General features: G+C 31.9%; 1 protein-coding gene across 1 annotated transcript; it reads right to left on the bottom strand.

Moving 5' to 3' along the window:
* Positions 1-992: 992 nt before the first annotated feature.
* On the bottom strand, positions 993-5,600 carry LOC134726608 (uncharacterized). Its single transcript, XM_063591019.1, has 2 exons — positions 5,274-5,600; positions 993-1,706 (listed from the first exon to the last, which is right to left on the bottom strand). The coding sequence occupies exons 1-2, from the start codon at positions 5,289-5,291 to the stop codon at positions 993-995; spliced, it is 732 nt and encodes a 243-aa protein (XP_063447089.1). The 5' UTR covers positions 5,292-5,600.
* Between the last annotated feature and the right edge of the window lie 12,004 nt (positions 5,601-17,604).

Below are 17,604 nucleotides of genomic sequence, written 5' to 3' on the forward strand. Positions count from 1 at the left end.
GGATCTAACATGTCTAAATCCATTGTAAAATTCATATTACTTTGTTCCTGATAGAAGACATCTTTGTTTGCTGTATGCATGTTCATGTCCAGTTCAAATTTTGAATATATGTTGATCAAGGTTGCTTAGGGTATTGTTTCAATGTGATCCCTTTGAAATTTGCCCATAATTATAAATATCCATTGCCTAAATCTTGAATATTTGTTATTTATTATAATAAATAAATAATTATAAATACATTTTTTTTTATCTTTGGTGTTATAAGTTATAATGGAAATATATACAAACAAGAAATGCTCTGCCCTTAATTTGGCCTCAAACTCTGTGTACATTAATTTATGGTACTTCCTGTCTTTACCACTCCACAGATAAAGAAAACCAGATGTGCATGGCACATTACATTTCTATCACCAGCTCATATTACTAATTGAGATGAGAAAGATAATTTGTGTATAAATAATTTTAAAATAATGATACTAGAAATTAAACTGCAGGTGAGCAATGGTGAGGCTAAATTCATTTGATGGAAAATATTAGAATTAAAAATATTGTTTATAGAAAAATGTCACAAAAAAGTGACAAAAAGGCATAATAATACATATAGAACAAAAAGTATTATGACTCAATTATTTAGATTAAATTTGTTGAAATGAATACCAAAGTATTCTTTCCTTACAAAATATCTAAAATTGTGATAAACGTGCAGTTTAGGAATTCTTTATAAGCATTAATTGTTATTTGAAGATTATTTCAAATAAATTATTCAAATATCCAGATTTATCTGAGTTAAATAAAGTATGACCATAACAAATTTAGATAATTTGAAGTAATTCCACAACTGAATGTTCAAAGAAATCATACGTTGTGTATTATTTGAACCTTAAATCTTTAAAAATGTAATATTTTAAAATGCTTCAAATATTGGTGCATTACTACATGTCTGACATTATTAAAGAAACTTTTCTTGCAAAGTTGTTGCAAATAGTCATTCCTTAAATAATAAAAGAAAAGGTTCCTGCAACTTTCTGGCAAACAAATTCTTTCTTGCAACATTGCAGCAAACTTGCTGCAATTTTCTTGCAAACAAATTTTGTTGCAGTAACATTGCAGGAATATTGCAGGTAGCTGCAACAACCTGCAACTTTCTTGCAAACACTTCTTGCAAACAAATTTGTTTGCCGCAATATTGCCGCTATATTGTTGCAATATTGCAGCAAACTTTTCATTTCTGTAAGGGATAGTGTTGTTCTGTGCACTAAGAACATTCTGGCTATTTCACCTATCTTAAAACCAATTTTAAACAAATATTCCACTTGGTCGGTGCATATAAAAGCAGGAGGCCTTCCCAGCCTATCAGTCGCTGAAATACATCCTGCTCCATCAACAATGCTCAAGAAACTAGATGGCATAGAAAAATCTATCGTGCTCCAATGTTCTCTCAGGGGCTGAAGACAAGATAATAGGGTTTGAATTTGCTCAATTAAGCTCTGATCAGCTCTATTTATAACTAAATTAAATTCTAAACAATTTAAGCCATCCACTGCACTTTTCAATCTGTTGCGAAAGTATTCTATGTCACAATTTGGAGGGTTATCTGGGATATTTTCACAATATGATAACGTTTCGTCCAAGTCTTGGAAAAAAATTTCAAAAATAGACTCTTCTTGCTCTTCATCATGTTCATGATCTGGGTATGTTGCCATCTTCTGCAAAAAAAAGAAGAATGTCATTAAGCCATCAAACCTATCACATGAGCCAATATTTCACAGCTAATATCCATGGTGTTGCATTTGTAGCTACAGCATGTATAGTATTCTGCAATTTATCAGATTTCTATGTATAAATCAGTGATATTTTACACTCTGAACAGTCAAGGGTATAACTTAAATATTTTCATTTCAGAGAAATAAACATGCATGTGTGAATCTGGATCTAAGCTAGGATTTTGAGGGCTTTAGTCACTTTTGAGCGCTATATGAAAACCCACCAATGTGTAATAGCAAGGGACCAAGGATGTAATTTTTGTAACTTACTAAGCTTCATCTTTGACTTTGTCAGATTTTAAAAACTTTAGGCAGGATTGGCAGTCAGTATTGTATTTAATTTTTGACTGTATTAACCTTTAGGTAGCAGTCTTGTATTACAACTCCAGTTTCGGGTGCATGTCAAAACATGGAGGGGAACAAAATAGTGCATTTTTTTCTGAATTTTTTTCTGAACTCAATTTTTTCTGTTTGATTATACATGTAGGTTTATGCTGAATTGAAACATATATATAGACTTGCATCTTTTGGGGATATCAATCCATGAAAGTGGAAGGATATCATGTTTACTGGAAGTGGTGCGGCCTAGTAAAAATAGCAAACAGAAAGTAGGAAAAAAATGTTTTGACTTCAGGATTGCGTCACTTTTTATTCTTCGTGGCAAGAACCCCCTTTTTTTCGATTAAATCACAATTTCACATTAGTACATACATGATATGAACATGAATTTTTTTTTATATATAGCAAAATTAGGCTAGCATTTTTTATTTTTTTATTTTTTTGTTTTCAAAGATCAGCTGTTTTGCATGTTAGCCTATGGAGCAGTCAATTTCAAGACTGCAACCTTTATTATGAAAGATTCTGACATGGGATGTGGAAACTTAGTTAATTTCTCACACAGTGTGATTACACATGCTTTCGCGAGTTGTCTCCTCTCTTTTTATTCCTAATAGTTTAGTAACACATGTTTGTTATTTGTTGACCAAATATTTAATATTTTACTTTTTATATTAATTAGGCACTTGAGAATTTTTGAAACTTTGCGCAGAAACTGAATACATGGACTGAATAACTCATTTTCTAATTAAAGTAAATCATTTTTGATGAACCATACTAAATCAATAGGAAAAGGCTTTAGTTAGCTTTAAAAGGCATATAATTTAGATACATGTTCTTACAGATTATCATTGATCATCTCAACAAGATTGATTTTCTCGCCTGAGATGATATGGCTAAAATGAGAAAAGCAATCCAGTTGAGATGACCAATTGCAATGATAATTTGTTGATCGCTATTTGTAACTATGACGACATTGTCAGTTTCATTAGGATCCATGTGCCTCATTTAATTTAGTTTCTTGCCATCATTGTTCATATCACTTGTCTTGACTCCTGCTGAGAAAGGAAATCACCAGTCAAGATCAAAGGAAAATTTCCTAAAATAGCGATAATGCTTTTTACATGGGACACTTTGGAATTACTTGCATGACTTGGAAGCTTGCATAGTACTTCATTTCATGCTCTGGTGATTATAAATCATAAAATGTATTCATTGATGCGCACAGTTTGTTTGTTTTTGATTTGTTATGTGTTTATCTTATATATATTATGCATTTTTCTAAGTTCATGGTAATAACTTAAAGAAAAATGCTTATTTTGGCCCCCTTTGAGTCTGAATTCCAAAACCGTTGGGACCATCATCCAAAATTAATCCCAACCTTGTGGTATTGAACCTTCTAAAAAAAAATCATATCTAGATCCACACTTAAACTAAAGTTATCATGGTTATTGTCTAGAAACGTAATGTGTCTAAGGACAACGACGCAGACAACATGGACAACAATTACTTCATCATACCATTATTATGATCCTAAATATATTTTTGTGGTCGCATAATAAAACAAGATTGTGTCTGATGACATGGATCCTCCACTGGCAAAATGGATTGATTGTCATGCTTAAATAGGTGGTGAACAAGTGCAAATTGGAAAAGACATAACTCAGAAACAGTCAAAGTGACACCACCTGAATTTGAACTTAATCTTAGTTTTATGTTACTTAGCATTATTCTAGTCAGTGCTAACAAGTTGGAAACAACAAATTTCCATTCATATAATTAAAGGGCAATTTCTCCTTGAAATAAAAGTGAATCTGGCCGAAATTCGAAATTGTCCTATGACACCGTGTATCATCAGTACACTGGAAATAGGTACTAACCAAGCGGGCATGATCAATTTTGACCTTACAAGGTAACGGAAATCTTTGTTTTGCTTTTTCATTATTCAATGTACATTTCTCAACATTTGAAATTCCTGCTCCCAAATAATTTTTGCATCGATTTTTTCCTATTCATAAAAAAACTTTGATATTCAAATAAGAACAAATAACATGCGCAAATAGTTGTGAAAGTCAACACCCACTTTCAATTTCGATACAGTTGTTGAGACATTTACATGTTTTATCTGAAAGAAACCTATTACAGGGTAACAGTAATGGTTACCAATCATAAAGCTACCTGTGATTACTCATTCTTTGAAACTGTTTGGGTAATAAACGAGTATGAAAATAAAGTTTTTGTGTACGGTGTACAACAACTTAACTATGCACCGTACATAAGGATGTATGTGGTCAGCCAAACACCATACACAAGGCTTCTTTAGGGATAAAATATCGAAAAGATTTCAGTGCCAATTATTGAAACAGCTATACTTATTATACACACACATTGACATTCTATCGGATGAGACGAGGGCCAACTTCTTTTACAAGTATTTGCACATGCTTTTAGTAATCCCTCTTGTTTTGGGAAAATAATGAGACATCTCTAATTAGTCAAGCTACGATCAAATCATTTCTTAAAACAGCAATTATGTTTAGATTGAAGTAGTCACATTGATATTATGTGAACAAAAGAAAGATTTGTCGTTACCGTGTAAGATCAAAATCGCTCACGCCTGCTTGGATAGTACCTATATTCGCTGTAAGATGATACAAGGTGTATGAGAGGCTATGAATATATATAGCTTGCATTATGTGTATAAATATGAACAAAATATGCTGACAAATAAAAGTTCTAGAGAGCTAACAATTCCTGAAGAAAAATATGTTTTGAAATATGCAAAGACATATAGTAATTATTAACTACAGTGGGACGTTGAAAAAAAATCTAATTCGGGGATTCAGAGATGGGAACTAGAACACATTCCAATTTTTCCATAAACGGCCATTGTGGTGCATATTTCGGCACTTTTTTACATTGGTTATTAGATGTACCCCAACTGTTTCCAACAAGTGTTTCCATCTGATGAACCTGCTGTCAACTTCCAGTTCTGGTTTACGGATTTTTTATAAACAAAGCGAGTACTTTGTGGCAAATAAACCAAGATTTTATAGAAAATCCACAGCCTTCAATACAGAGATTTTTGTTATAAAATTTCAAACATAGATTACTCACTTGCTTTTCGAAAATTTGCTTGTGTTTATTAATTGTTTACAAAAAAATATAAGCAACCTGTAAATTCCCAAACATCTGGAGTGGTGCTGAGCCAGTCAAGTGCACCCTAAAAGGTGTACTTAATTTGAGCTCATTTTTTATTTGTTTTAACCATTATTATAACTACAGTAATAAACTTGTTTTGAGGAAATTTCGAGCAATACTCCGATATCTATCAGTTATTAAATTGCCTTATTTGAGGGAACAAGATTAAAAAGAAAAGGCTGTGGATCCATGTTCTAGTCTAAATAATTATGACGTCTGGCAAGGCTATTTTGGTCGCAGGAAGGCGTCCAAGAAAAAAAATCAAAATAGCCTTGCCAGACGTCATAATTATTTGGACTATGGATTTTCTATAAACTTTCCATATGTTTAGTATGGAATCAACACAAGGGTACATAATCCTAACAGTAACACTAACAGTATCAGCCTGCAATGCCGGACTCGCATGAACGCAAGATTTAGTTAGTGGGGCGACGCGTTTTTTTAATTCTTGGTCATGCATTCGTGTTGAGAAAGAAAGGGGGAATGCAAACAGTTATACAAAACGTTACCTTCTCATATATAGATATCAACAGCTAATCAAACCAGGGGAGTTCATAGAGAACGTGCCAACTTCAACATGTGAGTCAAGCAGGGGCTGCCCGACTATATCGACCAATCACAAACGTTGTTGCAAATTTGACCTTGTGACGTCAAACAATTTCCCATAATGCAATTATTGCATATAAATAAAAATTATTGCATATAAATAAAAAAACGACAATTATACCAATTGAATGAAAAATATTGCATTACAATGACAAGTTATACAAATTGAATAAAAAATATTGCATTTGAATGACAAATTATACCATTTGAATGAAAAATTATACCATTAAAATAAAAAATATTGCATATAAATGAAAAATTATACCATTTAAATGAAAAAATATACCATACAAATGAAAAATATTGCATATAAATGAAAAAATATTGCATATAAATGAAAAAATATTGCATATAAATGAAAAAATATACCATACAAATGAAAAAATATTGCATATAAATGAAAAAATATTGCATATAAATGAAAAAATATACCAATTAAATGAAAAATATTGCATTTGAATGAAAAATATCAAATTTTTGCAACCAATACCATGCCATATAAATCAAAGCCTGATAGGCTGTAAAAGCAATTGCTGCCATGTTTATGTTTTGGGGACTTTTTTTTCATCCACATATATATAAGAATTAAACATGACAGGAGTGTTGTCTAGTTAGAATTAAGAAGGTTTTAACTTTATATCAATTAAAGACTTTAGCAGAAAGTCATTTTTAATATGTTTTATATTTCACAAGGAGACAACACATTTACCAGGCTAAAGTTGGGGTCAAATATACATGTGCTGAAACATATAAACTCCAAGACAAATTATTATGGATTATCCCCTAGTAGTGTTTGTAACTGGGCAATAATTTCCTTTATTGATTTAATTTTCATAATTACTTTAAATTTAACACTTCAGTTAAAACATTTCAACTTTCCAGACGCAAATGTTGAAAAACGGGAAAGAAACAAAATATTTTACAAGACATAAACATGTAAAAAATAAATATATATTTCAGCTGACTAAAAATATTTTCATAATGTTACTTTGTCATCATTTCTTAAAAACTAAGTCCCAAACATTATTGCTCAGTTGATATGTGTCATCCTCATGCGGTACGAGATAACTATAATTCTCATGCAATCCCGAAAAGAGGGGCCATCACAGACAAACATGACATTAAATCGTCATTATACGAACAAGAACAAACAGTTTTGATATTTATCCAATTTTCAGGAAACATTGTGAAAATGATCTTCAATATTTCGAAAACATGTGAAATAAAATTGCAAACACGGTGGACCGTCGAGGGTCAACAAACGTAGTAGACTCGTCCATTGGAAAGACGAGGATAATGGTTTCATCATTTGTCATGCATACCCAGTTTTGAATATGATATCCAAAAAGGATGTACTTTTTTTAATCTATGAAACTAGAAAATTCCAAATTGTAAATATCTCTTCATCTGGACTTGGCATCTATCACGTTTGGACGGGTCCATTTCATTAGTAAGGTGATCGATAAATCTTACGGAGTTATTACAAAAACACTGGGGTAAAGCTGATGACCGTAACTGCATTCACGGTCATCCCAAGATGTCGGACGAAAAATTAGGTCAGTTTCTGTATTGTCTGTTTAAGTGTTTCTATATCATTTTCTTTACAATTCATAAATTGAAACGATGTAAATTTATAAAAGAATCACTCGGAAATCACTGATTACTTCCGAGAAATGTGCATGAAACGGGAAATTCGATTTGAAAAAATCGCTCAGATGACCGTAAATCACAATCAAGATGACCGTAACAGAATCAGCGATTCATAACAAGGGTGACCGTAATTGCTTTTAAGATGACCGTAATTTGTAAATGATGACCGTAACTTTTAAAGGATGACCCTCAATTCTAAGAAATATCCGTATTTATATAACTACCTTTTTGTATCAAATGATTAATCGTGTTGGTATAAACATATTAATATGATAGTATTATCCTATAGGTAGAAGGAAATAAGTAGTCCTTAAAATGCAAAGATTACCATATGTATCTTTTTTACAGTAGAGGGTTAAATTTTAAAATGACTTTGCAAAATGACATGCTACAAAAGCGCTATAAAATTACACCTCACAAGTATAATGAAAAAAATGCGGTGCACAGCCTCCAACTGCTCGACAAAAGATTTTTTTTATTTCTGGGATTCCTTTTAATGACATATGATAAATACACATTTTTAAAAATTTCAATTGATATAGGAAGATGTGGTGTGAGTGCCAATATGACAACTCTCCATCCAAATAACAATTTAAAAAGTAAACCATTATAGGTTAAAGTAAGGCCATGCATGTAAACCCATTGCTATTATATCGTCTTCCATTTTGTCGTGCAAATAAAATAACAGAACTATTTTGAAAATATTATACTGCTAAACTAGTGAAGGTGAGCTCCAGCACAGTAGATCCTTAAAATAGTCTTGTACGAATAGCGTATCACAAGGCGGAACGTTGTCAATTTGTATATATACAGAAGTGTTATTCATACAGTCAGGATTCTACTTCTTCAAAATTGTCTCCCCATTACGCCAGTTCATGCTCACAATCGTAGAAATGGAAGCCATTGTAGGGATGACGCTCTGCCAATTTTGCTCTTGAAAACTGATAAATTTATCCACATAGTACCATTACGATCGATCGTTATATATCAGTTAAATCTTAAAAGACAAATGTATCTACTAGCTAATGAGCATCAGTTAATGATCTTGTCTGCATTGATTTAACTTAAAAATATTGTCTGTTCGGATGTCAGGTGGAATTTTGTAAAATTCTTAAGCGTTTAAAAAAATTCTAATTAAATATTTTGTGCCTTGGAAGGGCCGACTAAACATTTTCAGTGGTTGAAGATTATAAACCCTAGTTATCACACACAAGAAAGTCATATTTTTTTCGAAGATATCCATTTTCATCATCCAAATTAAAAGACTGACGTCAAGTACTTTTAGAAAAAAAAATAGCTATTCGAACACACCTACTCTGTTTTTGTGATTCATTAGATAGGTATTTCACTTGACCCATACATTTCATCTTTTCGTACTGTGATTTTTTGACGTTATAAAATCAACCTGTAGCTTTGATTTATAAAAATGACAGAATCTGAAGTGATATGCTATATCAAATACTCTTGCTTTGTAAGCAAAATATACACCAAACATACCCTAACATAAAAAGGTGCACTCGACTTTCTCTTTCCGATACAATCTTTACCTATTTTGTGGATTTTTTTCACGATTCAGTCACATAATGGAAGGGCAGACACGAAAATTTTTGAACTAAAATATTGATATGTTCTCCGTCCGTGGAAAAAAAAATCAAATTATACATTTTCTACATCCAATTTATAGATAAGATAAGATAAGATAAGATAAGATTTATTTTATTAAAGTGTCACCATCCATTACAATATCAATATATATATATACACATAAAGTCATAAGAACCCAACATTTATGTAAAAGGATGCCAGCCGAAAACGACTTATGAGACACTATCATTAAAACAAACATCTAATACATACATAAAAGGACAGCTTTGATACATTTAAAAAGTATTTCGTAAATTAAAAAAAATAAATTAAAAATAACAAAACATATATAATTTCTAGATGAAATGTTTTCGTCGATAAAACATATGATAAAGGGAACTAGCTAAAAGAGGAACCATATTCTCATTACACATAAGATAACGAAGTTTTTCAACATCACATAAATTCTCAAAATCAACATTTAAAAGACAGGCTTTGGCATATAATTCATGTCTGATATCAGAGTAAAAACAACAATTAAAAAGAAAGTGTTTTTCATCTTCAATTTGGCTACTATCACAAAAAATACATAAACGGTCTTGTAGAGGTTCTGGTGGTCTAGCATATCGACCTGTTTCAACTTTAAGTTGTAACGAACCAGCTCTGAATAGTGACAAAATACGTCGGTGGCATCTATTATTAACTACCTTTACATAAGGCTCCGTACCAATACAAGTTTTAAACAATCTATAAAATCTTAATTTATTACCATTGACATTATTTTTATCATTCCATACTTCATGGTGCCAATATTCTTTTTCAAAAACTTGTATAGAGTCCCATACATTACTCATATTAATTTCATCTTCTACATTTATAATCAAACTATATTTACGAGCTAACTGTAAAACTCTATAATCCCATGACGATTTTCTTCTAATCGCCCAGGTATGAACCTTTTTACATATATTACTAGTATTGTCACATTTTAGACGATTCCAAAGTTTAAAAACTTCAACTTTCAGTAGTGCATCGCCTGATAAAAAACCCATATCACCTCTAGCAGCTAAGTTGCTGCTTCTTTTGCTTAAGCCTAAGAAAAATTTACAAGCATTGTTTTGCAAATTATTTATACAATTATGTATATTAATGCCCCATACACCGGAAGCATATGTAAAAATGGGTTTGACTAAAGTGTCATATAATTTAGTAAATACATCAAAATTCATACCACCAGTTTTACAAAATTTGGCTTTAATAACACCAAGAGCTCTATTAGCTGATTTATACAATTCTTTGGCAATTATAGAATTATCTGAAAATTCATTCAAAAGTACACCAAGATATTTATAACAAGCTGCATATTCAAGACAAAGTTCGCCACATTTGAACTGAGAATTACTTCTTATTACAGATTTATTTCTAAAATGAACAATTTTGGTTTTGTTTTTATTTAGAGTTAATCTCCACTTTTCACACCACTTATTTAAAATGTCCAACTGCTTTTGCAGTTTCTCTGCATCAGGTGCAATCAATGCAATATCATCAGCATATAATAACATAGAGACCATAATGTCATCTATTTGAATACCACAATTTGCTTCTCTAATATCTGAGACTAAATCATTTACATAGATAGAAAATAAAGTCGGCGATAAAACACAGCCTTGTTTTACACCAAGAGCAACAGGAAAAAAGGATGTCATAAAGTTATTTACTCTGACTGCACAATTAACATTACTGTATAAAGAAGTAATACAATTTAAAAATATACCGCTAATACCAACTTTTTTTCAATTTAAAAATTAGACAGTCTCTATCAACGGTATCAAATGCTTTCTTTGCGTCAACAAAACATACAAATGTATCCTTTTTTGCATTTTTTCTACTTTTAACAATATTATCTAATACATAAACATGATCTGTACAGTTTCTACCTTTTCGAAAACCGTTCTGTTCATCACATAAAATTTCATTTTCATTAAGCCATTTATTCAAACGCTTATTTAAAATGTCAGCAAAAATTTTACATGGGATAGATAGAATAGTTATACCTCTATATGACATAGGATCGAATTTACAACCACTATCATTTTTTGGAATAGGATTAATAATTCCATTTAACCATAAATCAGGCACTTTACCATTTTGAAAGCAGAATGAAATAAGTTTAAATAACAGGTCTATACATATGCTATTGCGTAAACTTTCCGCAGGAATATAATCAAAACCGACAACTAGATAACCCACAGGCGCTTGGGTCTATGATACAGATTTTTATTTTTTTTATTTTTTTATTAAAATATTCAATTTTCTATATTTATAATACATATCTATCACTTCTGTGCATGTTTCACCTAGTTTCGAGTGATTTAAACGACCCAGAGAAAATACCCAATTTTACTATCCATTCTAAAGTCTCTAATATTTAATTAACTGTGCATTTGTATTCAGATATCGCAGATCAAATTTATTCGTTCTTTGTGTAATCATACGTTTTTTGATTGAGTTAAGTCTGCTAATTGATATTTTATCGTATGTTTTTATATGTTGTGATGTTATGCTATTGTTTCAGAAAAAGGGAGAAGGTTTGGGCCCATTAAAACGTTTAATCCCGCTGCAAATGTTTGCACCTGTCCTAAGTCAGGAATCTGATGTACAGTAGTTGTCGTTTGTTTATGTAATATATACGTGTTTCTCGTTTCTCGTTTTGTTTATATAGATTAGACCGTTGGTTTTCCCGTTTGAATGGTTTTACACTAGTAATTTTGGGGCCCTTTATAGCTTGTTGTTCGGTGTGAGCCAAGGCTCCGTGTTGAAGGCCGTACTTTAACCTATAATGGTTTAATTTTTAAATTGTTATTTGGATGGAGAGTTGTCTCATTGGCACTCACACCACATCTTCCTATATCTAAGAAACAAAAAGGCAACTAACTCGACGCCATTTTTCTGCTTTCTATAAATAAATAGATTGACGCTTGGGTCTATGATACAGATTTTTTTTTTTTTTTTTTTATTAAAATATTCAATTTTCTATATTTATAATACATTTCTATCACTTCTGTGCATGTTTCACCTAGTTTCGAGTGATTTAAACGACCCAGAGAAAATACCCAATTTTACTATCCATACTAAGAAACAAAAAGGCAACTAACTCGACGCCATTTTTCTGCTTTCTATAAATAAATAGATTGACCTACCTGGATTCCCCAACGATTTCTCTGGGAAAACGTGCCTTCCTTGCCGTCAGATCGCACACATCGTTGATATTTATCAAATTGGTATTGTTCGTAACATTTTTAGTCCATCTCCAGCATATAATAAAAAGATTTTAACTATTTTGACTAATTTCAAATTTACGTGCCCGGAAGTTGACTGTTTTTCCCGAACTTTTGTTAAAGGGAAGTAATATTTTCCCAGACTTTTTCGGAACATCTCTCCAAGTACGTATGAAAATAATAAAGTGATACGATGCTTTCCGAACTTTTACAAAAAAGGCGCAACTTTCCAATTGCCGGAAAAGAATCTGTCATCATATTCAGTCTGAAATGATGACAATTCAACCAAAGGAAGTTACTAAAAAAACATTGATTCATGATAATTTATGAATATACAAATACTAACACAAAATTGACTTATGATAGGAATCAAAAAAAAATTAAGCCATTGACCATTTGATCTGATATTTTTATTTAATTGGTGGAAAAGGGGAGGGGGGGGGTTTGCAAGGAAATTGACTAATATTTTCTTTCCACGAAAATGTTATTGACTTTGTTTTAATTATTACAAAACATGGGTCATGTTAACTGAAGTAAAAAAAAAAAGGGGGGGGGGGGGGGGGGGGGGGGCAATATTTACAAATTTTGCAGTTCCCCTTTCTAACATAAAATCAAAACTGTGTGATTTTTGAAAATTAAAAGATTATGACCACTAACAATCAAAAGAGGGGCTTGATATTGTTCGTTGTTCATCATATCTGTTTGTTAACATATAGTATTAGTTCGGAAGTCATCGTATCACTTTGTTATTTTCTTACGTACTTGGAGAGATGTTCCGAAAAAGTCTGGGAAAATATTACTTCCCTTTAACAAAAGTTCGGGAAAAACAGTCAACTTCCGGGCACGTAAATTTGAAATTAGTCAAAATAGTTAAAATCTTTTTATTATATGCTGGAGATGGACTAAAAATGTTACGAACAATACCAATTTGATAAATATCAACGATGTGTGCGATCTGACGGCAAGGAAGGCACGTTTTCCCAGAGAAATCGTTGGGGAATCCAGGTAGGTCAATCTATTTATTTATAGAAAGCAGAAAAATGGCGTCGAGTTAGTTGCCTTTTTGTTTCTTAGTATGGATAGTAAAATTGGGTATTTTCTCTGGGTCGTTTAAATCACTCGAAACTAGGTGAAACATGCACAGAAGTGATAGATATGTATTATAAATATAGAAAATTGAATATTTTAATAAAAAAAAAAAAAAAAAAAAAAAATCTGTATCATTAGTATGGATAGTAAAATTGGGTATTTTTTCTGGGTCGTTTAAATCACTCGAAACTAGGTGAAACATGCACAGAAGTGATAGATATGTATTATAAATATAGAAAATTTAATATTTAATAAAAAAAAAAAAAAAAAAAAAAAATCTGTATCATAGACCCAAGCGCCTGTGAGATAACCATGTCGCCGACTTGATATCTTATTGTTTTGCATTACTTTGTAATAGATACATTGAAAACTTATGCAAATGGGGTTTTTAAAATAAAACACTTCGTAATTGAGAAGAAAATTGACCTTTTATTTGTTTCTATTAACTTTTTTAAAATTTTGTTACTATATCAAACATTACAGTAAACATTTATCGCTTTCTCGATAAACAAAGAGCTTCGATTCTTTTGTTCTATTTCAAAAGTGTCTCCGCCTGCATATATCAAGACAAATTAAGATTTTAATCTGCTTCCTCTGAAACCATACACATGGGCTCGATTACCAAATATTCGTATGTATTATTAATGTTTTTAATGCTCCATTTATTGACATTAAGTTTTTCTGGTCTGTGCGTACGTTCGTCCGTTCGTCCGTTTGTTTGTCCGTTTGTCCAGCTTAGAGTTAAATAAAATTGAAACTTAGTACACAATTTACCTATGGTGTGATCTTTTTAATTCTAATGCCAAATTACAGTTTTATCCCATTTTCACAGTCCACTAAACATAGAAAATGCTAGTGTTGATGAGGCATCCGTGTACTAGGAACAAATTCATATTTCTTCACATTTTCGTCGTATCGCTGTCAATTTGTGTTAAAATTTTAACGTCATTTTCAATACATATTTCATTGTTTACGAGAAATATGCAAATTAACTATCATTGTCATAAATCCAAAATACGGCCAATTATATTATAGTTTAAAAAAAGAAATTTATGAAACATATTTATATCCCAATTGAGATCGACAAACTCAACAAAAAAGCTTTGAATACAATATGGATATTTCTTAGAATTGATGGTCATCCTATAAAAGTTAAGATCGTCCTACATAAATTACAGTCAGTCCTTACAAATTACGGTCATCCTTTGCAAGTTACGGTCATCTTTTTACCAATCACGGTCATCCTTGTTTTATGTTACGGTCATCTTGAAAATATTTTGATTATGATTTACGGTCATCTTAACGATTTTTTCAAATCGAATTTCCCGTTTCATGCACATTTTTCGGAAGTAATTAGTGATTTCCGAGTGATTCTTTTATAAATTTACATCGTTTCAATGTATGATTTGTAAAGAAAATGATATAGAAACACTTTAACAGACAATACAGAAACTGACCTAATTTTTCGTCCGACATCTTGGGATGACCGTGAATGCAGTTACGGTCATCAGCTTTACCCCAGTGAAAAAAGGAAAACAAACTTATTGTTATGTGTTTCAACAAGGGTTTCGTTCCTCCAAATTATTTGCGCAAACAAATCAACAAAATAGGTCAGTTAACTTTGTCTATTTTTAGATTACAGGTAATCATTTGACACTACGTATAACCTGATAACCTGTGTAGTGATTTTGATTTTACGATAAATTTATGAATGAACGACAATTTTATGAATGAACAAGAGCACCTGACCTCTTTCTTAAAAAAACACCAATTAAACCGTATATTATAAAAGATAATTCAGTCAAATTTTCAATACTAAATCAACAACTGAAATGATTCCATATTTTGTTGAAACATCGTACGAACGGAAAACGGAATCGCAGGTATAAAAATGCATTTTTTTTCACTCGGACGTCTATGTTTTTTTGATAGTCAAACGGTTGTCCCCCTAAATACAAAAATACATCTACAAGAACGTATGCTGAACTTTCTTAAATCCACTAACGTTTTTCAAAAGTTTCAAGCTATGTATTGCATTAGAAAACATACATAGGTGTTTAAGAATGACAGACCAGGAGCCTGTTTAACAAAATACTATGGCTTGATCTGGGCGGAGTCTCTGATCTGGGTCACAAAGATGGCCATACGCGACGGCATGAAAGCAATTGCTTTAAAAATCCACTAGCCCGACGCCCGGGACTAGACATTTACGTCTCGGGCAACCAAAACTTATAACCCAGTATGCCCGACGGACTAGTAACAAAAAAATCTTGGCGTGTCTAAAATAGAAAGTGGAAAATCCCTTCATCACTTTTCTGTCTTAGCAAATCAGATTCAATTACGTCATCCGGGATTCCAAGAATTTGAACTGGTTTGTACAGGTTCTCACCTCATGCACAGTAACATGTTTTAATAATAGAACAAATAACTCCGGGTGGCCCGGTATCATGTATTGATCGCAGTTATTGTACTTTCAATATCGATTTCTCGTTATATGTTATAACGGGGATATTTTTCATTGGTTCTGTCGAGTTTTTCAATTAACGGTACCGGGGGGTATAATGTATTGATAGGTATTGATCCGTCTAGACTCTTGTCGGACAACTGTTTAAGCAGGGAGCACGAAACTATGTCAATGCAACAAAATATATCAACATATTTTACTAAGGCAAGCGCAGAAACTTCATCAACTTCAAGTTCAACACGAAAATCGGCAAATGAAGGGGATTCTTATGAGGCTGATACATCTAAAAAAAAATAGAAAGTACGATTTGGACAAGCGAAAAAGAAGGTTCATAGCGACATGGAATGAAAGATTCCCGTGGGCAAGGTCGGTTGTTGAGGATGAAAAGCCTGAGACTATGTATTTTATTTTATTAAATTATAGTGTACAAATGCCTTCAAAACATGACACACATTCCCAGCGTCTTATGCAGCAAACCCTGAGTGATTTGTAAGTGATACTTGGGCTAGCAGGTTGGTTTTGATGGGCTAGCAGTTCTTGAAACAGGGCTAGTATAATCCTCCTGCCAAAAAGTCCTGGGCTAGTTAGCTGTAACAAAATTTTTTAACCCCTGTAAAAACAAAAAGAAATATATCATAAAATAGTGATTGAAAGATTCATAACACTTTGAAAGGATAATTCAGACACGTGTTACACGGGGAGCATGTTTGTTTACAAATAATAATGTCACGTGATCGCGCACTGACCTCGCATGTTGCATCGCCCTTACAATTCACTAATACATAACCATTTTCATGCAAACATGCAACGTGAATGTGATTGGTTATCAAATAATACAAAAATAATGCATGAACCGTTGAAGAAGAAATTATTTCATCAAATAGATGCGATTTTCACTTTCGACACGAATACACTACCAACAATTTGACTAGCGTTTACATGTACATTAAATGCCGCTATAAAAACAGTACTTTTAGGAAACATTACTAATCAGTACATTAAATGCCGCTATAAAAACAGTACTTTTAGGAAACATTACTTAACAGTACATTAAATGCCGCTATATAAACAGTACTTTTAGGAAACATCACTCAACAGTACATTAAATGCCGCTATATAAACAGTACTTTTAGGAAACATTACTAAACAGTACATCAAATGCCGCTATATAAACAGTACTTTTAGGAAACATCACTATTCAGTACATACATTTTTATATCATTTTCAGTAATGTTGAGAAAAAGTTGTTTACAGTACTGAAAATTACAGTCATTTATCAGTACTGAAAATTTCAGCCATTTTTCAGTACTGAAAATTTCAGCCATTTTCAGTACTGAAAATTTCAGCCATTTTCAGTACTGAAAATTTCAGCCATTTTCAGTACTGAAAATTTCAGTCATTTTTCAGTACTGAAAATTTCAGTCATTTTTCAGTACTGAAAGTTTCAGTCATTTTTCAGTACTGAAAACTTTTGTCATCTTTCAGTACTTCTACACATACAATATAAGGTCAATGTCAGAAAAATATAAAATGTTTTTATACTGCAACTAGTTGTGTTTATTTTATATAAAATATTGTAACAAAGCTCTATTGTGTACGATGTCAATTTCATTATGGCACACTTTCTCCACAA

Source organism: Mytilus trossulus, chromosome 7 (assembly GCF_036588685.1).
Source record: "Mytilus trossulus isolate FHL-02 chromosome 7, PNRI_Mtr1.1.1.hap1, whole genome shotgun sequence".
Classification (NCBI taxonomy): Eukaryota; Metazoa; Mollusca; class Bivalvia; order Mytilida; family Mytilidae; genus Mytilus; species Mytilus trossulus.